At 40.0% G+C, this 25,000-nt stretch overlaps 1 protein-coding gene across 1 annotated transcript in view; it reads left to right on the top strand.

Annotated features, from left to right (window-relative positions):
• Positions 1-25,000, top strand: part of MTMR7 (myotubularin related protein 7) — a 109,253-nt gene that overhangs the window by 26,460 nt on the left and 57,793 nt on the right. Inside the window, exons 2-3 of the mRNA XM_032844952.1 lie at positions 23,328-23,450; positions 24,762-24,924. Of these exons, the coding sequence (XP_032700843.1) occupies positions 23,328-23,450; positions 24,762-24,924 (286 nt within the window). The remainder of the gene's footprint in view (positions 1-23,327; positions 23,451-24,761; positions 24,925-25,000) is intronic.

The following is a 25,000-nucleotide window of genomic DNA, read 5'->3' as shown; positions in this document are numbered from 1 at the left end:
ACAGCTACGAGAAGCAGATTTGGAGGTAGGGTAAGAGGAATCCAGAGGCCAGTTTGAGAATTCTGTTAGATAGATGATTTCCTTCATAAAACTTGTGTACTCCCTTGGGGAACTACAGAATGACAATACAAGAGTGCCTTTTTTTTTTAATACCGCTTTTTCTTTTTTATCATATACATTTTATAAAGGCCTCAAATCTTTTTGAAAGTAATCTGATGAAATAAATCCAGTCACTAGATATACACTTTGGAAAATGTTCTCATAAAATGTATGTTTGTATGTTTGATCATAGTTCCCTCTGAATTCCATTGTGTTTAAGAACTATTTAATGTCGGGGCACCTGGGTGGCTCAGTGGGTTAAAGCCTCTGCCTTCGGCTCAGGTCGTGATCCCAGGGTCCTGGGATCCTGGGATCGAGCCCCGCATCAGACTCTCTGCTCAGCGGGGAGACTGCTTCCCCCTCTCTCTCTACCTGCCTCTCTGCCTACTTGTGATTTCTGTCTGTCAAATAAATAAATAAAAAAAATCTAAAAAAAAAAACTATTTAATGTTGAGTAGTCTATTATATATCATGCACATAAACAATATATTTATTTTCAGTAGCTTATCTTTCTTCTTTACTGACTTCATCAGTCACCCATCAACATGGACTACAAACAAATACGTTTCTTAGCATGAGAGGTATGTAATATTTAAAGGTATGCTGGATGATTCTAACAGCAAAAACCAAGCAGCTCAATTAAAAAATGAGTGAAGGACTTGAATATACATTTCTCCAAAGATAGACAAATGACCAGGAAGCACATAAAAAGATGTCTAACTTCACTAGCTGTTAGGGAAATGCAAATCAAAACCACGAAGAGACACTTCATACTCATCGGGATGGCCATTGTAAGAACAATGAAAATAACAAGGGTTGGCAAGGTCGTGAAGAAATTGGAACCTTTAGACATTGCTGGTGGGAATGCAAAATGGTGCAGCTGCTGTGGAAAACAGGTTGGTGGTTCCTCAAAAAGTTAGACGTAGAATTACCATCGCACCCATCGATTCAGCTTTTAGCTATGCACCCAAAGAATTAAAAACAGGAAAACAGATACTTGTATGCCCGCGTTCATCACTGCATTATTCACAAGAGCCAAAGAGTAGAGACAATCCACGTGTTCAGTAACAGATGAATGAGTGAGCAAATTGTGGCTGATATGTGTAGTGGAATATTATTCAGCCCTAAAAAGAATGACATTCTGATACGTAGTACAAAATGGATGAACCCTTAAGATGTTTTGCTGAGTGAAGTAAGGCAGACAAAAAAGGACAGATATTGTATAATTCCATTTATCTGAGGTATCTAGAATGAAGAAATTCTTAGAGACAGAAGTCGAATAAAAGTTACCAGGGGCTGGGGGAAGGGGAAGCAAGTGTTACTGCTTAATGGTTACTGAGTTTCAGGAGATGAAAATGTGTGGAAATGGTTATATACTAAGAAGGTACTTAAGGTCACCAAATGGCACACTTAAAAATGGTTAAAATGGTAAATTTTATGTTGTATATATTTTGCCACAGTAAAGAAAAAAGCCAACAAATACATTGTCTGCCACATACCGTACGCTCAATAAATATTTATTAACTGAATGAATTTGTTTGCAGGAAGGAGGAAGGAAGGGAGGAAGGAATTCCTGCTATTCTTAATTTGGCAAATGTATATCAACTCTTAGCCTAATAGTGGGAGACAGTGTGACTCTGAAGTCAGGGGCCATCGTTTAAATTCTGGTTCTGCAACTTATTGGATACATCTTTTCTTTTCTTTTTTTTTTTTTTGGTCAGCATAAAGATGAGAAATAATTTGCATACGATAAAATTCACTCTTTTAAAATGTACAGTTCAGTGTGTTTTGTTACCTTTTGCAGAATCTTTACTATCTAATTTCACATTTCCGCCACCTTCAAGAGAAGCTTCATACCTGTTAGCCACTCCCCATGTGTCTCTGCCCACATTCCTGGCAACCACGAGTCTGCTTTCTGTCTCTATACGTTTACCTGTTTGGACGTTCTGTATAAATGGAGTCATACACTATGTAGTCCATTGTGACTGGCTTTGTTCACTTCACTTGCAAGTTTCTTCTATAGTATGGCATATATTGTATTATGTTCCTTTTCATAGTTGGATAATATTCCATTGTATGGATACGCCCAACACCCACATTTGTTTATGCATCCATCAGTTGATACTGGGTTGTTTCCACATTTTGTTTTTTGTGAGTAAAGCTGCTTTGAGCACTTACATACACATTTTTTCATGTGAACATATGTTTTCAGTTTTCTTGAGTCTGCAACAGCAATGTATGAGGGTTCTGATTTCTCCATATTCTGGCCAACACTTATTATTGCCCATCTTTCTGATTGTAACTATCCTAATGGGTATGAAGTGAGAGCTCATTGTGATACTTGTCATTCCCTAATGGTAAGTGATGTCGAACACCTTTCTATGTGCGTGGGGGCTATCTGTATATCTTCTTTGGAGAAATATCTATTCAACTATTTCCTCTTTGGAGAAATATCTATTCAAACACTTTGCTTATTTTTTTAAGTAACTTTTGTGTGTTTAAAGCAGTTTTAAGTTCACAGCAACATTGAGCGAAAGGTATAGAGATTTCCCATATACCTCCTGCCCTGATACGTACGGACTTTCCCCATTATCAACATCTGCATCTGAGTTGTACATTGTTACTAACAATGAACATGTTTGTCACCCAGAGTCCATAGTTTGCAGTAGGGTCATTCTTGCCGTTGTACATTTTATGGGTTTGAGCACATTTATGATGACAAGTATCCATCATTATAGTATCATACAGAATGGTTTCATTGCCCTAAAAGTCCTCTGGGTTCCATCTGTTTATCCCTCTTCCCCCCTGTCCCAATCTCTGGCAACTACTGAACTTTTTAGGGTCTCCAGAGTTTTGCCTTTTTCCAGACTATCATTAGCTGGAATCATATATTAGTTGACTTTTCAGATTAGCTTCTTTCACTTTGTAATACACATTCAGGTTTTCTCCATATCTTTTTGTTGCTTGATAACTCATTTCTTTTTAATGCTAAATAATATTCCTATGTCTGGATGTACCGCACTTATCCATTCACCTACTGAAGGACATCTTAGTTGCTCCCAAGGTTTGGTAATTGTGAATCAAGCTGCTATAAATATCACTGTAGCATGTTTTTGTGGGGACATGAGTTTTCAGCTTCTTTGGGTAAAGGCCAAAGAGTGTGTTGCTGGATTGTATGGCAAGATGATGCTTCATTTTGTAAGAAATCACCAAACTGTTGTCTAACCTGGCTGTACCATTTTACATTCCTATCAGCAGGGAATGAGAGTTCCTGTAGCTCCACATCCTCACCAGCATTTGGTGTTGTCAGAGTTTTGGATTTTGTTCATTCTGATAGGCATGTAGTAGTATCTCATTGCTGTTTTTAATTTGTAATTCTCTGATGTTCTATGACCAGGAGCATGTTTCCATGTGCTTATTTGCGATCAGTGTACCTTGGTGAGGTGTCTGTTAAAGTCTTTGGCTCATTTTTTAAACCAGGGTTTTTTTGGTGTTTTTTTTTGTTTGTTTGTTTTTTGTTTTTTTGTGTTATTGTTTTTATCAGAAATGTCTTTTGCAAATATTTTCTCCCAATCTGTGGCTTTCCTTTTCATTTTCTTGGCAGTGTCTTTCACAGAGAAGTTTTAAATTTTAATTCAGTCTAGTTTATCAGTTCTTTTTTAATAGATCATGTTATGATTGTGTTTAATAGATCATAGATTATGTTCTAAGTCTTTTGTTCATTTTAAATTGATTAGCTTTTTACTATTGTAAGTCTCTATATATTCTGGATACTAGACTTTATACATTCTAGATACCAGATTCTTATTAGATATATGAGTTGCAAATGTTTGCTTCTGTTCCATGGGTTGTTTTTCTCACTTTTTCTTTGAAGTGCAAACATTTCTAATTTTGATGAATAGAAGTTTGTCTATTTTTCTTTGTCATTTGTACTTTAGGTGCCTTATCTAAGAAACCATTGCCAAATCCATGGTTAGAAAGATTAACACTGTTTAGGTCTTTGATCCATTTTGAATTAATTTTTATGTTTGATATGAATTCGAGGTCTAAATTATTTGTTTTCATGTGGAATTCCAGTGGTCCCAGCACCATTTATCGAAAAGTCTTTTCTTAATTGTCTTGGCACCCTTGTGGAATATCCGTTTACCACTGAACTGATTTTGCATAGACCATAGGTGCATGGGTTTCTTACTGGAATTCCAGCTGTATTCCTCTGATCTTCATGTCCGCCTTTAACTTGTATCACACAGTTTTGATTATTGTAGTAGATACATGATCTTAAATGAGTCACCTGAGGTCTCTTAAAGCCTTGATGTCCTCATTTATAACTAGTCAGGAGACCCAACCAGAGAATATGTTTAAAGCACATAATAACTTGGCATTCAGCACATTACAGCTGCTTTTGTTATTTCTACTATCATCTTTACTGCCCAAAGAGGTGGCCTCAGGTTTGTATGCTGAAAGAATATGACATTTGATAATAGAAAATGTCTTCTTAACCCAAACATTTCATTGGACTTACCCATCCACTTCCCTACTATACAATGGGTAACATTGTTTTCCCTGAAGGCACTCTACAAAGACTGCCTTCCTCTAACCCTACTCTATCTCACACCCATACTTGAGAGCATTTTTTTCTTTTATAAAAACATTAATTTATAAAACATGGATGAATGTGGATCAGCATAGATTTTAGGAAAGTGTCGAGTTTTGTTCGGGAAGCCTTTGCAGTGGCCGGTGTTCCCTGAAAAAAGGCCTCAGTGATGTCACCCTGGATTGCCGAGGGAGATGTTTTGGAGTGCCTGCCTGCAGAGACAACACTCTTTGATTTTTTTTTTGGTGGATGAAAGTAACATGGTAACATTAAAATTTTCCAAAGGGATATAATGGAGGCATTATATACCTTGAAACTTTGGAAATCTTGTGAGGAATGACAGACATGAAACTGTAACATTGTATATATGTCTGCTTTATTTAGTTATTAGTAAATTTCACTATTTGTCCTTGAACTTTCATCATTAACTGATTTTGTTTGGTTATCACTTCTGTCCTATCTCCACCAGAAAAACAGTGTCTGGAATGTTTGTTTTCACAGAACAGATGTACATATGTTTTCTCATCCTTATTTATAGCTTATTTTTATTGGCTTTTCTATTCTGAATAAGACAAGCTGTGAAGTATGCGTGAAATTAAACCATTTGACCAAGCACTCAGGATTCCATGACTCCCGTGTGATGGTTCAGTTTTTGTCTTCTTATGTTGCACTCAGAGAGAGTCCAAACAGCTCATTTTGTACCATATTTCTTAGGCCAGGAACAGTCTAAACTTTTTTTTTTTTTAAGTGCCCTTTCCCCTGGTGGACAGCTAAGTTGAAGCCTTTGGGAGTAAAAGTACTTCCCAGGACACAAACCCAACCCTTCCTCCCACAAGCATTTAAAATAGTTTAAAAATAACCCGCACTTAAAATTTTGTGGCAGACTATGACAACTTTATAAAAATTGTGTGTTTACTTTTCTCCTCTTTCTCATTTGTTAAAACACTGCTTATCACAGATTCCCGGAGAAATAAATTTATTGCCAAGCTATGAAAGAAAATGTCATCCCCTAGGGCATGTAGCAACATATAACTTATTTAGAACGTTCCAGGTGCGCTTAAACAGTAGACTTACATGTTGAAGTGAGCTATTCAGGCAGTTTGGGAAGTGGAGGTGGGAGAAAGGGATTCTACCTCTTTGAGCTAAGTCGATGGATTCAGAGACCCCATTCATATATTTAATTGTTCACGTGTACCTTCATCAAATATTTCTTGAGTGCTTCCTGGATGCCAAGTACTGTTTTAGGCCCTGGAGATCCAGTGGTGAACTAGACAAACAGGGTCCCTAGATTCAGGGAACTTACGTTGTAGGAAAGAATTAAATAGAAAAATATTGCCATATTCTCTGAACACGTGTATAATCATGTAATCACTGTAAGCCAAGACTTTAGAAAATCTTCCATTTTTTAGATTGGCCAAATCCTGGTAACCTTCCTCTGGAAACCCCCTGGTTGTTTCCCACCCCACTCAGCGTGAAAGCCAGAGTCCCCACATTGTCCTGGAAGGTGCCACAGAGCAGTCTGTCCCCCTGGCGCCCCTCCTTTCCTGCTCCTCGCCCCTCACAGACTCTGGTCAGACATCAACTCCTTCTAGACCCTTGAGCATGTCCGAAGTGTTCCAGCCCAGGGCCTTCACTTGTGGTTCCTTTTGCCTGGAATGCTCTTTCTCCAGTTTTCCTTACAGGCAACTCTCTTACTTTGGTGTCCGACTGAAATAGCCAATCATTTGATTCGAGGGGGCTTCCCTGGACTGGCTGATGTCTCTCTATACCCACCTGCTTACCTGTTTGCCTCTCCTCCCTGGCATCTCTGGCATATGTGTATTTATTTTACTTATTGCCTGTTTCCTGCCCGCCCATTCCCGAGCTGAACACAAGCTGCACGTGCACAGCGCCTTTGTCTTGTTACTGCTGCATCCCCAGAGCCCAGAGCCCTCTGCGCCTGGCAGAGAGTAGAGATGCAGAGTGAGGGGTCACTGAAGGAACGAAGGAAGGGAATGGCTTAATGGGATCTCCTATCCAAGCTTCACTGCCTTTCAACAGCCTTGTTTCTTACCATTTTTATTCTTATTTGTTTACACGATTATGCTAATATTTCATTAATTCAAAAGCACTTTACACGAAGATCGAAGTAAAATGTTGTACCCAGACTTGGTACCAACCTCACAGATTTCAGTTTGGGGAGGAAAATCAGGCTTTAAAGTTGACATTGTAACCAAAACTGTAATCCCAAGGATTTTCACAAAGCATGTTACAAACAGTATGAAAAAAAAAAAAGTCTTGCGGAGTAGCTAGAATCAGCTCCGCAGAGTATCGGCAAACTGGCAAGACACTGGGGTCTTTTTTTTTTTTAAGATATTATTTATTTATTTGACAGAGAGAGAGAGAGAGGGAGGGAGGGAGAACAAGCAGGGGGAGGTGCAGAGGGAGAGGGAGAAGCAGGCTCCCCGCTGAGCAGGGAGCCTGATGCGGGGCTGGATCCCAGGACCCTGGGATCATGACCCGAGCTGAAGGCAGATGCCCAATGACTGAGCCACCCAGGTCCCCGTGACACTGGTGTCTTGAGGAATCTCAACTTGACAGAAAGGATGTTACGAAGAGCCATGTATTCACATATAGCTGTCCTGTAAGGAACTTAGGACCTCAAGCAGAGGTAAACTAACTTCCTTGAAACGTCTCAGATTCTATACCCATGGGCTAACTTTCACTCTGTGTGAAGACTAGTGGACTTAAAAAAAAAAACAAAAAAAAAAAAACAAAAAAAACAACCCTCAAATCTAGTTCAATGGCGTAGCTTTTATTTTTACCTGCAGGCTTGTGTTCGTAGCAGCTTTTAAAAGCTGATTTCTCAATGGCAGCTGCATATTCCAGCTGTGGAAGAAAGTCACAAGTTTTAGCTCTAAGTTGGTTATGTGGCACTTAGTTCTCACTTTCACAAATGAAGGGTGTTTTTTTTTTTTTCTCCCCATCTCTGTTTCTTGTTTTGCACTTGCAACATCGTCCACGCTTGAACCTTTCTTATCTTCTTGTCCGAACATTCAAATTCAGTATGAGGCATTCCTAGTTAATCATACCGGATTCTACCTACAAGCCCTCACATACTTGTTTTCACAATAATGTTGTTAATTGTGATTCACCGGAAAATACGTTAGCACATACCTGTGCTGGGAATCAGGACACAGAAAGGTGGAAAGGGCATAGTGCCTGCCCTTGAGTTCCTACAGTCGCAGGTTGGGACGTTGCTCTGAGATCACTTCTGTGGTCTCTCAGTTCAGGAAGTCAATAAGCCACAGATTGTGCCCCCTTCTTTCTTCCCACACTTCTGATGTAAGTGTGGACCTAGCGTTGTTCATGGTGCTGCAGAGGATAGTGGGAATGAAAGAATCCATGCCTTCCTTGAGGGTGTCTATTCTTAGAAACAGTGCAAGTTGTCTAGTGAAAATAGCAGGCAGCACGGGGTAAACGTGAAGCAAATAGCAATGACCAGAGGGGTCCCAGCAACCCACAGTGTAGAGAATGGTGTGCAGTGGGATGGTCAAGAAAAGGTGGGGTTTCCGAGGCAGGTCTTGAGTGTTCAGCTGGAGGAGCCACGCTGTGCTGGGTGAGTGGGTCCTCACTGTCCTTGGTAGCCTCAGCTCATTGTGATATGACCACAGTGCACCCTTTCTTCCCGGGTCCAGAAGCAGCCACCCCATCTTTGTGTCTGCAAGGCATTCTGCTTTATCCTTATTTCCCAGAATGGCAATGATGGCCTCCAGAGGGCTGTGCTGTAAGAGGAGAAGCAAAAGAATGTGGTGTGGATTATGGATCTGTCCTCAGGGGCAGGGAGCCCTGGGTGAGGCATGGGAATGTGTAAATGAGCTGGAACGGCTGTACCCCTCTGTCCTCTGGCACTGATACTTGCCAGAAGATGGTGGGAGGAGTGTATACGACTTGGTTCTCTCCATGACCGGCTGTCTCCTCTCTTTGGATCAGCATTAAGTTCCAAAGGGCACAACGTACCCCTGGAAAAATGTTTTCCCATAGAGCTATATAAGTAGATGCTCTATGCTTTGCTAATAGTGCCTTTGTCAAAAATATGTCAACTTCAGAAGCATTTTAGAATTTTGGAAATATTTCTGGATGAAAATCATCACCAAAATAAGCCTTTGACTTTCTATAGTGCTTCATGGCAAGGTCTCAGTCTCCTGAGACTTTTATTTTTTAAAAATGATTATGGTTTTTAAACCAATGATCTTTAATAGATTACTCCATACATTTATTCTTTGAGTTACAATGGGCCTAGCATCTGTTCTCCATTTGCTTTCTCTTATTTGAGTTTGTTGAAAATGGTATTTTTGGTAGAGGTTATTTTAAGGTGGTGTTGAAATAAATCCTGGGACTGTCCTCTTATTTAACAGCACATGTTCTTTTAAGCCTACACATCCAGGGTCATCCTACCAAAATAAATTATATGGACCCTGTACAAAACTCTCAAGTGCCTGACTTTTTATTTATGAGAGTTGGCTGCTGGCATAACGTTTGTAGTTTCCTCTGAGCAAAAATGGTCTCCCCTTTTCTTGCCTCTGCTTTTTCCAAGAATTCCTAGCAGCTAAGTGGCCATGGCTCTGTGTCTCTATTTTAGCTTTATTATCCCTCTCGGGGAATTTTTTTTAAAACTTAGTTAAATTTCAGCCAGATCTACTGTTTTAACAAGTGTATAGGTAGATGGAACTCAACAACTTGCCCATTTGAAGGCATTCAAGGCAATCTGAAATCAACAAGATGTTTCCTTTACCTTGACCTAAGCTGGGTAAAAATATTCTTATCTATATAGGAAACTTGACTGATTTTTTTTTTATCTTTTAAAAGCAAGTTTTGCAAAGTTTTTGTTTCCCCAGAGTATAAAATTATTTGTTGAAATTGTTTGGAGATTTGTAGGTGGCTTAAAAATCTGAAGAAATATGTCTATCTATCAAGTACCCCATTTCCTATGTGGAGAAAGGACTTAAATTTTCCAGCAAATTGGGGAAGTATGTAGATACTTCACTTTGGAAGCTGACACACTAAGTAAATACCCTTCTAATGTGTATAGAATTCCAGAATCTTTATTGTTTTTCAGTGTCCCTTTGCACAACTACTGTAACAAAATAGTCTGGGTAGACTCTTCTGTCCTTTCCCCTCTTACTTCTGAAAATTAGATCAAGATGACTAGAATGAACTTTTCTATCATATCTACCCATGGGTCTGTCTAAACCCCTTGGATTATGAGTCTGTTTCAAACTGGGTTTTCGTCTTTCCAAAGTTGAACCCCTGACTTCAGTACAGCTGGTCGAAACTGGTTCTGTGCGGCGAGAAGTTGGTGCGTGGGGAGGTAAGGTTGAAGATGAGAGCTCCACCGGCTAAGTGGGGGAGGAAGAAATGGAGTGAAGGAGTATGATCACAGGCATAGACTCTGGTAGATCAAAGTATCTTCAAAGAATAATCAGTGACATCTGGCATAGGATACTGGCAGTGGTTTGGGGTATGAAAAAGGGAACCTGCTGAAAAGGCAAAAGCGGGGACCAGGTTGTGGAAAACCCAGTAGCAACAGCAAGCCCCTGGGGTTTTGAGAATGGAGTGACATGCAAGAAGTGTGTGGTGGGATGACTGCTTGGGTGACAGCCCTGGGAATACTTCGTATGGTGGGCGTGTGCTGGCCTGGGCTGGTCACCATCCGTTCTCACCACTTCCTCTCAGGGGCATGCCTGCTCTGTTCTCAGTCCCTGTGTCTGTGGTGTGTCTTGTACCTCACATCCGGCCACCATCATGTCATCGCTGGTTTCAGAATAAGCGTGTGACCCAGTGAAAGGCACTGAGTGTTTGCTTGGGCCTTTGGTGCTTCTCTTCACTGGCCATGGGTATGGTGGGCGGTGAGGATGGGTTGCTGGAGCCGCCATGAGCAGAGATTCAAGAGCCAGCAGAGGGGGGCCCCTGAGAGATGAGGGTAAGCAGCTGGGTGTTTTGAACCCCTGGCCAGTCTGAAGCCAGCCCCACCACCAGTGTTTATGGATGCATACTTCAGTAAGATCCCTTTTGGCTTAAGCAACATGACGTTGAGATTTTTCTCTCTTGCTCCTGGAAGATTCCTCACAGAGGTGGAGTCAGATCATCTACAGGCACTGTTACTAGTTAGCCTTTTGATAAATACTCTGGGTGCTTGGTACAGAGTAGTCACTCAACAAATTAATAACATTAATAAATTAAAAGGGCTTAATTAAATTAAATGCTGATAGATGGCAGCTATCTAATTTTCACGGGGTTCTTTCATAGGTAGCATGCTTTGTATTGTATCTGATTATATTAACTCCATTTTAAAAAACAATTTAGTTTCACAGAAGGATATATTTTGAGGCAGCTTGGAAATAGGATTATTTTTATGTAGTCTCAATGTGTGTATCCCACTAGCATTTGTCTCTGTTCTATCAAAGATAGGGGTTTTATAAAGGACAGAATGTCCAAGTATTTCTTCTGGTTACATGTCATATATTTTCTTGGACTGTGCTTTGTGATTTTTGTCCTTAGTTCTTCTCCAATATCTGACCTCTGAATAAAATGGTCCTGGGAAAAGACTTTCATTGGTTTTATAGTTTTAAACAGATTAAATCTGCCTTTTGGGAGAAGGATTAGTGTTCCTTATTATTCTATCAAATGGCTAGATTAGAAAACTCCTGAAGCCTTATGACTACCCCCTTATTATTTGTTTAAACAACTTTATGTCAGTAGGAAAAAAGAAGTGCTTTTTTTAAAAAAATTATTTTTATTAACATATAATGTATTATTTGCCCCAGGGGTACTGGTCTGTGAATCCTCAGGCTTACAAATTTCACAGCACTCACCATAGCACATACCCTCCTCAATGTCCATAACCAAACTACCCTATCCCTACCCTCCCACCCCCCAGCAACCCTCAGTTTGTTTTGTGAGATTAAGAGTCTCTTATGGTTTGTCTCTCTTCCAATCCCATCTTGTTTCATTTCTTCCTTCTCTACCCCCCCCCCACAACCCTCGGCCCTGCTCCCAAATTCCTCATATCAGAGAGATCATATGATAATTGACTTTCTCTGACTGACTTATTTTGCTTAGCATAATACCCTCTAGTTCCATCCAAGTCATTGCAAATGGCAAGATTTCATTTCTTTTGATGGCTACATAGTATTCCATTGTGTGTGTGTGTGTGTGTGTGTGTGTGTGTGTGTGTGTATACATCACATCTTTATCCATTCAACTGTTGATGGACATCTAGGTTCTTTCCATAGTTTGGCTATTGTAGTCATTGCTGCTATAAACATTCGGGTGCATGTGCCCCTTCGGATCACTACGTTTGTATCTTTATGATCAATACCCAGTAGTGCGATTGCTGGGTCGTAGGGTAGCTCTATTTTCAACTTTTTGAGGAACCTCCATACTGTTTTCTAGAGTGGCTACACCAGCTTGCATTCCCACCAACAGTGTAGGAAGGTTCCCTAAAAAAGTGCTTTTTATTTTTAGGGTTTTTTAAAAAAAGATTTTTATTTATTTATTTGACAGAGATCACAAGTAGGCAGAGAGGCAGGCAGAGAGAGGGGAAAAGTAAGCTCCCCACTGAGCAGAGAGCCCAATGTGGGCTTGATCCCAGGACCCTGGGATCATGACCTGAGCCGAAAGCAGAGGCTTAACCCACTGAGCCACCCAGGTGCCCTATTTTTAGTTTTTAAAGACAGGTTTATTATGTAATATTTTACAGTATGATTTTATTTTTCCAATTTTATTGAGATGTAATTGACATGTAACATTGTGTTCGTTTAAGATCTACAACATAACGACTTGATGTATGTTCATATTGTAAAATGATCACCACAACAGGTCTAGTTAACATCCATCCCCTCATATAGTTGCAAATTTTTTTTCTTGTGAGGAGAACTTTCAAGATCCATTCTCTTAGCAATGTTCAAATATACAGTACGGTATTAGAAATGCTTCTTTTTAAGTTGGACAAATCAAATGACTTTTCTTCTATCTTAAGAGATTCGAAATGGTCTGAGGAACGTTTTATTGCTTCCCTTGTTCTTCTTCATCAAGCTAACTTTGCAGCCGTAATCACGTAGTCTGCCTTCCTTGTATGTTCTGTGGCTCCCACTACCTTAACGGGGAAAATGGAGTCACAGACATGAGGTGAGCATTCAGTGGAGCAAGAATTAAATCTCTGAAGTCTTTCTTATGGATCTGTTTATCCATTATTGTTTATTATTAATGTCCATCGAGGTACGTGCTTTTTTTTTTTTTCTTTTTCTCTCACTTGTGCACTTACTCATAGGTGGGATCATTCATTATCCTGGAGCTCTTGCTTCAAACTGAAAACATCTTGCTTAGCAACATAGGGACACTGACCATAAAGAGAACCATTCAGAATTTCTAATAGGGTAGATGTTTCTATAATGAATGCATGGCTGGCTAGAAGAAGTGGAACTTGATTTCTTGGATGGTTCTCCTGCTGCTGCAGGATGACATTATATCGTAGGATGTGAAGCATGCTGGTGCTCATTCACGACTGTCCAGCTGGTCCTGGGACCATCTGGGGAGCCAGGCTCTCCAGGCTGTAAGGACCGCAGTACCGTGGGGTTGGCTCTTCCAGACAAGACGGAGTGAGCAGGGCTCACTGGCCAACCGAGCTGCGCTCTGCTGAATTATCAACGCCTCAGCGTTAGCCACAGCTTTTTACTTGTTAATGATATAACTCTCTAATTGAAATTTTAGGGGAAATAGAGGATGGGCTTTCAGCCATGATGCCTTTCCTTATTTGCAATATTAGTTCTGGACGGCAGAGGCAGAGTGCAGGAGGGGCTTGGGGAAATGGATGTGGGTATCAGATATTTCTGTAGAAAATCCGAGTCTGCTGCTCTCTGGCTGTGACTCCATGGGCTTTATTCTACATGCGCTTCTACTTTATCATCCGTGAAATAGGATAATCACGTCTACCTTTCAGCTGAGTTAGAAATAGTTTATGGACCACACTTAGTACAATAACTGGTACTTGCTAGTTGCTCAGTAAATCATAAAATTGCTGTTCTTGTTACCCTTCCTTCTTTCTCTACTCAAAGGGGAAGTGGAAAGGAATCTGCCATAATTGTGCTTCCTTCTTTATCATTGGCTTTTCTGGAAAAGTAGTCCTGGATTGGCCTGATTGTGATTCTCAGCAGTCAGCTCGTGGGGACGTGAGGGAGTAGGCGCTGCCGTGGATGCCCAGGGACGGCTCCCCAGCCCGGGAGCTCCCATGTCCCACCCCTCCTAATCACTGTGCTAATTACATGCAAGGTAATGGACCTACATTAACTATCGTGTATTTCAAACTGAATTAATAAGGCACATTTTTGTATCATCCATCCTCACATTATGTAGCTCATAGGACCTGTTCTGCTTATAACAGAAGAACCTTTTAGGAAAAATGAAGTCTGCCTTGACTTTTAGCTTTTCATTTTTGTAATAGTCTCAAGTTCGGGTCTGCTCAAGTCCCCCCTTGTCACCTAGCACTTTCTGACCATGGATGTGGGAATGTGATGGGTGGGTGATTAGAAGCCAGATTGTTTCAGTACACTGTGTGGCCTGAATGTCACCATTAAAGACTGTAGAAAAGTGGATGGCTACATCGATAGATTTTAAAATATTATGTTTTCAGAAATGACATACAGATACGTTGTATAGGATGTTTTCTTTCATTTTATCTTAAGGAATTTTATGAGCACTTAGATCAAATACTGTAAATAATACCGTACTGTAAATACAAATAATACAAATACTGTAAATAATACTTTAACCAAGATGCAATCTGGTATCATCTGTTAAAGAACGGCAACCAGAGTTCTTTCTTTAAAACACTACAGCAAGATACTTTATAAATTCAGACTGAAACCCAAATGATACTTAATTATCAGAGGTAGAAATAACCCAGCAAGTCTTACCGAGTCCTCCAGGATTCACATGAAGCCAGGTTCTCAGTCTCCAGAAAGGGGAAAGGGCAAGGGAGCCCGGAGACTGGGAAAGAGCCAGTCTTGGCTCAGGCAGCTTCTCCCCCCGCTAGTGGGCAGGGTGCTCGGGCTTGTCTGTTCATCTCTCTCCTTTGGGCCCCTGAGTGCTGGATGCTGGTGCAGACTCTGGTGCTTCCTTTCCTTAGGAGACCCCAACAGTTCTGTTGGCCAACCGTGTTATCGAGTGACTGAATTTCTGGAGAACTGAATATGGAGTCAGTAAGGTTGATATTTTCACAGTTACTGTTGCACGTGCTTTCTGTCCTCTCTGTGAAGGACCAGTAAGTTCTAACCGCAATCTGGTATCATAGAGAAAGATACTAAATATCCTTTGGGTCCTTTGTAGAAGTGGGAACCCAGAGACGGTGAGTAAACTGCTCAGGGCCCCACAGTTCAGTTCCAAAACCAGAACCGGCACCAGAGCCTGGGCCTCCTGACTCGAAAATACTTTACTTTTCATGTTGGTAGAACTAGAAAATGTCATGATACCAAATTTAGCATGACAAACTATTTATCTAGCTGCTTTTCTTAGATTAGAACATAAACTTGTCCTAGGTTTTGGCTACTGCAGGCATTTTGATTTCTCCCTGTTCAGCAACCTCTGGATCCCTTCCCCCAGATGATTGGCAGTGACCTTCAGCCTCATTTATATGGTATTGAGGACTTGGTCTTTGGTCCAAGCAAAGCTGGTGGCTAGTGATGTTTGCCTTTCTTCTTTTTCAGTAGAAGGTGATCCTACCCCACACTGTGGACTGCTGTCCTGCCGAGCAGCTTTACATTTGTAGAGAGTCTGGTATGATTCTGGAATCTAGAATGTTCCACAATCCCATATTCGACCTAGAATAGGGGTAGAAGGTCAAGCGAAGCTCATATTCTATTAAGACTGAAATTAGAAGGTGCTGTGTTGGAGAGTTGCTGAAGAGAGGCTCTGTGTCTCATTGATTTCCAAGGTCCCCCTGATTCCCAGGTGGCGAGGGAAGGACGGAGCAGGGCTTGTGTTCTGTAGCCGGGTGTCCTGTTTCAGACCTGGCAGTGACGTGGCAGGACCCAGGGTTTTCACTGAAGCTTTTCAGCCTCGGCCTAGAAAAGCTGATGAAACCTTTTTTTCGCCTCAATCTAAAGCCAGCAGAGCAGGGATGGGAATGAAAAGGCCCTTAAACTGGGGCACAGACTCTCCCATTGAGTCTGTAAGATTCTTGAGCTAGACAAGAGTTCACTCTTATTCACCCTTTTGTTCTTCTTTGGACCTTAAACGGTGCTCTGCATAGGCATTTTGTCGAATGGAACTGGATATTTGGTGGTCTCTCTATTGTTAGTTCTGAGAACCCTGAACGTCTCCTCCTACCAGTGTTCGGGCTCTTGTGTTCCACGCTCAAGCTTTCTGTCTTTGGGTCAATCTCAAAGAATATGCTGATAGTGGTTTGTGAATATGGCTTTATAGTATGATTTTGTGTGAAACCATTCAATTTTCAAATACTAACTTTCATGTATAAAACTGGTTAAGATAATTGTTTATCGATTATCCTGCATGTATTGATTTTGAAGAACAGGACTAAAGTGACCTCAGAGGCACTCAGCGTGCCCACAGCCTCAGCGCATGGTGAGCTTGGGCTCTGAGTTAGGCAGACCATAGCTGCAGCCTGAGCCTCGCTGCATGCTGCTGAATGGGCTGGGGAAGCTGGTCCCCAGTAACTGTGAACTGGGGATTATGTAAAGACTTAACTCATGGGGTTATCCTGGAGCTTAACTGGGGTCACTTACACAAAGTGACAGCACAGTTCATGGCATAGAGTAAGTACTCTAAAAATATTTGTTATTGTTTTTATTATTATTATTTTGGTAATTTTGACATAAACCAAATGACAGCTGAGATTGGCCTGATCTATGAACTATCGGGAAGGCTATTTTGAACACTCCCTTTCTTTTCCCTTTGGAAATCCAAAACTCTCCCTGGAATTCTTGCCAATTCCCATGGAGGTTTGCATTTCCATAATCCTCTCTGGCATAATTTGTTCCTCCTACTGAGGTAGTCAGGTCAGAGGTTGTCTCACTGTCCACTCATGTGTCTGTCTTCCATGACCCAGCTGTGGAGAAGTAAAAAGTACCCCTTACCTAGCTACACTGTCCTCATCCAACCCATCAGGACATCATGGTGTACAGCAACTGTCCTAAAAATTGGGGCAAAGGCAAGGCTCAGTAAAGCAAAAGACTTTTCCTGCCCACCCTTGGAATTATTTCTTCTGACACTTTACTACCTAATCAAATAATGGTTAAATATAAATCTTATCTAAAATATACTAAAAAATTAAAAGAGCTTATGTTTGGATCGTGGAACTAGGGGTAATTTTCTTTCTTTCCTTCTACATTTCTGAAACTTTAAACATTATGTAAATAAGTACATGTTTAAATTAAAAAAAAAAAAAAAAGACCAGTTTTTAAGGCCAGGGGGAAAAGATTTATATGATTGGGGAAGACTGGTATTAGCAGGAGAAATAAATCCTTGCCCAGCAAACCTCATCTTCTTTTTCTGATCCTTTAAAATGTATTTCTCGTGAGTTCCTCCTAACTGGAGTTGTATTTTCTGTGAGTATCATAGCTCCAGATGCCCCCTTGTTGGCAGCCATAATAGGATTCTTTCTTTAACATGTCTTGACATGCCAGTTGCTTCTGGAAGGCTCCTCTTATTCTTTGGTCTTCGCTGCTCTAGGATGGAGTTTCAATGGTCAGGCTCTCCCACTCTGGCTTCTGCCCAGTTCCACCCATATCTTCTACAAAGAGAAGAGTCTTTGCTTTCTTAACTTCTGTGGAGCTCATGCCTCCTCCTACTGTGTTCAGGCTCTTGATCCCTGGGCTCCCAGGATCGCTCCTACTAAGGTCACCAGCATCTTCCATGTTACTAATCCAGTGGGCATAGTTTACAGTTACTGCTTTATGTGATCTCTCAGCAGCATTGGGAATGGACCCTTCCATTCTCTTAACCACTCCCTCTGCACATGGTTCCTCGAAAGCACACTCCCCTGACTTTTCTCCTCCAGCTAGATTCCTTTCTAGTTTGCTTTTCTGATTCCTCTTCTTCTGTCAGATCTTTAAAGGTTGGATTTCCTCAGATTTCTTCTCTTCTCACTCTACATGTTCTCCCTGATTAACCTCTTTGGATCTCATGGTTTCAAATATAATTTATGTGCCACTGACTACAAATTTAACCGCATTTCAGCAAATCTAGGACATCAATGATGGTGAGATGCACCAAGATCTTATATCTTGCTGAGAAAGACAGAAGCACTGCCAGTTACATGACGTAACAGCTTCTTACGCATTAACTGTAAGGCAAATTCCATTTTCAGAAATGTCAGAATGTGAAAAAGATACACCCAAGGATTAGTGATACGCTGTAAAATGTTTTGCGTAAATGAACTGCTATTCGCAAATACCTAGTGTGTCTTAAGCATGGTGTTCCTGGGAACACACAAATGAATCATAATAACGTTCTCTAGAGAAGCTGGTAGTTTCCTGAGTCCTGTCTCTTCATGCATGAATTAGGCTTTATTACCATATAGCTTATTTAGACTTTATGTCTAAATAAGATAGAATTAAGTTAGCGAACAATGATGTAGAGCTATTGAACCAATGGGTTGTCAAGATGGTGCCCAAACTCTTGAGATTTGTTTCATTTTATGTGCAGTTGACAGATTCTAGAGTCCTAGTCATGAATATTCTGGCTATCTAAGTGGGAACCATGTGGTGGCCCCTGAACAGTGCTCCCTATCACCACAGAATTCTCAGACAATTAAATTTTAATTTTTATTAGGCATTTAAGTTGTCATTACAGATCACTGGGAAATTATGCTCTTCTGTTTCACTTGTTTGTTTGTTTTTTTTTTTATTTTTTTTTTCCCTCTATTTCAAAATTACTTTTAACAGCAATGGGACCTATAAGAACTATTGCCAAATTTTGAAATGTAATTTTCCTGCAACAGCAGCCAAAGTTAACAAAAAGACATGGAAAAAAATCTCATTAAGTATTCTAATCTACCACCATCTGCAAACCTCGTTCTGTTTCACTGAGACTTTCTAAAAATAATCTGAGTGGTATAGTTTTCCTTCACTTCTATGGAGAGAATAAGCCATACTAATTTTTTTTTGCCTCAAAATATTACCTTTTGTTCAATCTGATTATCCCAATAAAGTTTTGTCTCCTTAGTCCCAAGGGCAGGGAAAATCATCTACAGTCCATTTTTAGATAGTGCTAATGACTGTATCACCCCTGAACCTCCACTTAATTTAAGTAGTTATATTTGAGCATGCAAATAAGTATTTTCCCATAGAAATGTTCCAAAAATAATATATCCCCTTGCTTTTTTTCTCCCACAACTCTCTTCCATAAGACCTTTCTCGTGTTAGTTCAGAATAGAACATTTAATGACAAAAGTTTAAATAAAATGATCTGATCATGTGGGAATTGAAAAATATTCTCCTTAAATACTCCTGGGTCAAAGAAGCAATAAAAAATGCAATTATAGATTCTTCTAGAAAGCAAGAGGAGCAAGAATACTGCAAATATAACTGATAAGGTGCAGCCAAAGATATACTTGGAGGAAAATCATTGGACTTTAAAACTTGTTATTAAACAAAAAGAATGACAATGAGTGGACTGACTCAAACCTGAGAGTTCAGAAATGAACAAAGAAAAAAACAAAGCCATATCAAGGAAAGCTGAAATATTACTAACAAAGGAGCAGAAATTAAACAATTAGAAAAGAGAAAAAAATCTTAAGTCTGTAGATCCAGGACTCGTTCCTTTGAAGAAAATCCTTTGCCTATGTAATCACAAGAAAGTAAAAATGTAATTCACAGTTTGGGAATGAGAGAAAGAATGAAGAGGGAGGGAGTCATCCACAGATAAGAATTAAAAGTGTCTAAGAATTTGAAAACCATCCATTAGAAGATAATTTGTAAAGAAAATACACGTCAAAACAAGATTTAGTAAAAAAACAGTAATATAGAAGGGAAGGTGGCTGGCTCAGTCCATGAAGCGTGTGACTCTTGAATTTGGAGTTGTGAGGTCAAGTCCCATGTTGAGTGTAAAGATCACTTAAAAAAATAAAATCTTTTAAAAAATGGTAACATTGAATAGATACATAACTACATCAGAAATGGAAAGAATTATTAAAGAATTAATTTTGTATTGAGAAGTATGTATATTTGTTTCAAAAATTATGTGTATGATGAAATCTTCCTGATTAATGAATGTTATCATAATCATGGAGAATTAGCCTGATAAAAGTAGAACAAACAGGCTGGTACATGTCAGTCTCTCTTAAAAGCCTAGATGCAAAAACAAAACAGAAAGTAGAACAGTTATAACAGGTAAAATATAAGAAATATTAAAACACCAATCCTGAGAATCCATGACTTGTTTAAAGATTAAGAACTCTATTGCTATTGTAATATAGGACTAAAGTAAAAAGCAAATAATCATCCAGATACATATTTTAAAAAGCACAGTGTTCATTCTTGATTTTTAAAAATCAAAATTCTTGGGACGCCTGAGTGGCTCAGTGGGTTAAGTGCTGCCTTCGGCTCAGGTCATGATCCTAGGTCCTGGGATCGAGTCCCACATCGGGCTCCTTGCTTGACGGGGAGCCTGCTTCTCTCTCTGCCTCTGCCTGCCACTCTGCCTGCTTGTGGGCGTGCGCTCTCTCTCTCTCTGATAAATAAATAACTAAAATCTTTTTAAAAAAAATCAAAATTCTTAGTGAATTCTTAATTAATTCAAAATTCTTAATGAAGAATAGGTCACTTCGACAATGTGATTAAAGAAAGTATCAACATCAAACTCAATGGTGAAATATTGGAGTATTCCCATTAAAAATAGAGGTACACATGAAAAGATGCTCAACATCATTAATCATTGGGGAAATGCAAATCAAAATTACAGTGAGATACTCTCTTACACCTACTAAGATGGCTGTAATCAGAAAGAGAGATTATAAAAAGTGTTGTCAAAGATGTGGTTGGGTGCCTGGGTGGCTCAGTTGGTTGGGAGACTGCCTTCGGCTTGGGTCGTGATCCCGGAATCCTGGGATTGAGTCCCGAATTGAGCTCTCTGCTCAGCGGGGAGTCTGCTTCTCCCATTGACCTCTCTCCTCTCATGCTCACTCTCTTATATTCTCTCTCTCTCTTAAATAAATAAATAAAATATTTTTTAAAAATAAACTTTAAAAGACATGGAAAAATTGGAATTTCATACATCGGTAGTAGGATTGTAAAATGGTGCAACCACTTTGGAAAATAATGTGGAAGTTCCTCACAATGTTAAACAGAGTTAGTGTGTGACACAGCATTTCCATCTGGATGTGTGTATGTGTGTGTACATATGTGTATACCGAAGAGAAATGAAAATGGATGTCCTCACAACAATTTGTGCAAGAACGTCCATAGCAGCATTATTCCTAATAGCCAGAAAGTAGAAATAGTCCGAACGTCCATCCATTGACAAATGGATACATAAAATGTGACAAATCTGTTTCTTTATAATGGGGTGTTACTTGGCAATACAAGGCAATGAAGTACTGACGCATTGGATCAACTTGGATTGAGACATGGGTTGAAAGCATGATGCTGAGTGAGGGCAACCGGCCCAGAATAGGCAAATCCACTGGCTGCCTAGTGCTGAGGTGGTTGGGGAAGAAGTGAAGAGTGAATGCTAATGGGTACAAGGTTTCTTTTTGGGACAAAATGTTTCAAAATTGATCGTGGTGATGGATGTATGAGAACAGTAAGCACAATGCTATGAATATGCTAAAAACCACAGAGTGACACACTCTAAGGGAGCAGATATCTCAAAAAATATGTTATTAAAAAAGAGAAACAAATGAAAACATGAATGAGTTCTCTTGCTGCTGCTCTTTAACCTGCCAGTAAACAAGGGAAGGAAAAGGTATATGAATACTGGAAAAGAAGAAAGAATATTATAGAAAATATTCCTGTCTTCTCAGAGCATCCAAGACACCTCACTTAAAAACTTAGTAGAGACAGTAAAAGAGTTTGGTCAAGAGGGAGTTATAAAACACACAAATAAAAATTCAGCTGTAGGCTCTTCTCCTTACTAATAGAAACAATTCTTGTGAATACATAAGAAATGATGATCACCTAGCAGGAAAGTGAATCAGTGACATGAAGACCATTTACAAGAGACGCAATGATGAATAATGATATGGAAGGAACATATCAGTAACAAAAGAAATACTTTTTTAAAACTATGAGCTGGTAGGTTAAGACCCTCCTGTTAAATGAGCATCTTTTGCATTCACAGGGCCTCAGGAATTACGCAACCACTTCAGGCTAAATCGTATGAATAAAAACATATTTTAAATACCGAATTTTTTTTTTAACTTCATCAAATCCCTGAAAATTGGACAGAAGTGGGATGGGACCCTCCGGTGCTCTTCTCAGAGGGCTGCTTTGGTTCTAAGGCTCAGAGAAGATTGAGGCAATGGAATGTCTTGAGTGCTGTTTGACCTTAGTGTCCTGAGGGGTGCTCATTAGGTCTGCTATTCCCTGAGGTCTTCCTGGAGTGGGGGTGGGAGAGTGGGGGGTGGGTGGGGGAAGCCCTGTGCCTTCCGAATACATCAGGGCCACAGCTTCCATATTAGACTGAAGATTGGAGCAAATGCAATTCACTAGTCCCTGAAGCTTCCTCACGGAAGCAAGTAGCCATCTTGACTTGAGGGGTGGGGGTTGAGCCAATGTTTGTCTGTAGATGGTTGATCATCTACTGTAGTAAGTAGCAATGCCAGGCCCGCCATTGTTATGGGAGTGCTCATCTGGTAGTTGTCATGGCCCTGCCTTGTTAGAGTCATAGTTCCCTCAGTTTCCATTTGCCCTGTAGAGATTGTCTTAGAATTTCCACTCTATTTTATATTGGAATGATCCAAATGCACATATCCTTGAAACTGCTCTGCTTATAAGAGATGTATGCTTGATGAAAATTGTTCCCAGAGATCTCCCTTAACCATCCCAATCAAGGTCAGTGGTGAAAATTCTACTTATTAGCGGGCTTTTATTATAAATGAATGTGAGCATCTTAATTTGGTAGGTTTTCTTTGTAAACATATAGAACATTTCTCTGATACTTTTTCTCTCCTATATTTCCTGCTAGTTTATGTGGAAGCAAACTGTCTTGAGGCTGTTTCTACTACCAAGAAATACATAGAGAAATACGTTATAGTCCTTTTAATAGACATAATTTATAGATGGTTATTGTTAAAACTCAGAACTTTGATACATACACTTCCTGCTTTAAATTACAATTATATAGTTATAGCGATATGAAAATGCTGACTTATTTAAAATACAAAGAGGGTATTCTTAAAGAATAGGTCTAAAAACTTTCGTGGTATATTTAAAATTATATTTTAAGTAACTGGTGAATTTTTGTATTTTGATCTACAGAATCATACTAAGATCTAATTAAGAGGATAAGTTTGGGTTTTATTATTGGAAGAACCCTCGAAATTTTATATATTTTGGATTAAATCCAAGATTACCTACTTACTATTTATTTTTACAAATAGTCTTTTGCTTTATGATAACTGTCAAACTGATTTCTCTAGGTCGAAAATGTCCGCTTGGTAGATCGAATATCTTCTAAAAAAGCAGCCCTGGGAACTTTGTATTTGACGGCTACTCACGTCATATTTGTGGAAAATGCACCTGACACAAGAAAAGAAACATGGGTATGCATTCTTTATTCTTGGCCTTTTTATGTGTTTTCTGTTGTTTTCAGTAATGAGTTTTGTCCCTGTGGGTGGGTTTTCGGTATTTGGGTGTTAGGGGACTATTTTTGGAAGGTCAGCTTTGTCTTTTTTTGCAGAGTCAAATCCACTTGATCTACTTATTATTCATTTTAAACACTCATTATTTAAACATCGTCAAAGACAGGCCCAGAAATAGCCAGAGATGTGAGTGTTTCATGTCACAGCTGTCAAGTAGAGATTCGAGAACATCAGTGCCAGATACAGCCCTTCGGTCGTGCTTTATCTGCAATACATCGTATTTGTAGGATCCAATAATGCCGACCATTTAGTTATTTTGTTATGTTGTCTTCACTTTTCCGATAATTTGCAAACAAAGGAAAGAAAAGGTAGGGAAGAGTCCCTTTGTCAGATATTTCTGCTACTTAGTAATGAGACCACTGGCTACGTCTTATTTTCCATAGACACCCAACTGGGACACTCTGACTGGAAGCAGAATCCCTGAATTGTAGATTTTTCCCTTTTCTATATTCTGTAGACATTGTTACATTTCAGCAGAAGGTGGCAGGCCTTACTGGATGGAGAGGACTGGTGACAGATGGTGACTACACTTAGCATAATGTATAGAGTTGATGAGTCACCATATTGTGCACCTGAAACTGATGTAACCGTGTGTGGCAACCATAACCACAGTAACAGAAGGTAACAAATGCTCCCATTGACGGAGCAGAGACCCCCCAACCCCCCCCCCCCCCCCCTGGCACCGAAGCACGAGGGAGATGCACTTCAGCCTGACATAAATCTTTAACATAAATCTCTTCTCCAGCCTGCCTGATTACCAGCAGCTTCGAAAACAGCAATTGCAAGTTGCTATTGAACTTGAGCATCCCATGTGGAATTAAGGAGCATGGTGGCACCTCCCAGCAGAGCCATCTCTAACTTTTGTTGATTGCGAGGTTTATTTTACTAACTTCTCATGACCTTATTTAATTTTAGCTATGAAGTTCATTCACCATTTGACTACCAAAATGTTCCCTTACCTGGACTTGTACAACGTTATGTGCTCTGTATATAATTAGCCTGGATACCAGAAGGCTTGGTAATGAAAAATAAAACGACCAAGTTAGATGGTTTCTTTCCCCGAACATTGGTTCTTGTCATCTGGGTGCAGGTGCTGAGCGAGCTAGAGATGGAGGAGAATTTCTTGTCCGTGTTGCTTCTGAGATCCGGGTTGTGCTTATCTCATTTATCTGTTATCAGGGCTTAGCATCTCCATATGACTTTCGGTTGCAGATTCTTCACAGTCAGATTTCCACCATTGAAAAACAGGCCACAACCGCTACTGGATGCCCTCTGCTTATTCGCTGCAAGAACTTCCAGGTGTTACTACTCATCATCCCACAGGAGCGAGACTGCCACGATGTGTACATCTCTCTGATACGCCTTGCAAGGCCAGGTAGGGCAGAAGAGCTCAGCGTTTCTTATGTCACACCTTGAGGTTCGCAAGCCGTTTCAAGAAATCGGCATAGTTG

The sequence above is a fragment of the Lontra canadensis genome, unplaced genomic scaffold, assembly GCF_010015895.1.
Source record: "Lontra canadensis isolate GAN:19392208 unplaced genomic scaffold, GSC_riverotter_1.0 scaffold159, whole genome shotgun sequence".
Taxonomy (NCBI): Eukaryota; Metazoa; Chordata; class Mammalia; order Carnivora; family Mustelidae; genus Lontra; species Lontra canadensis.
Note: the sequence above shows the minus strand (reverse complement) of the source record. Positions and strands in the feature narration are given on the sequence as shown.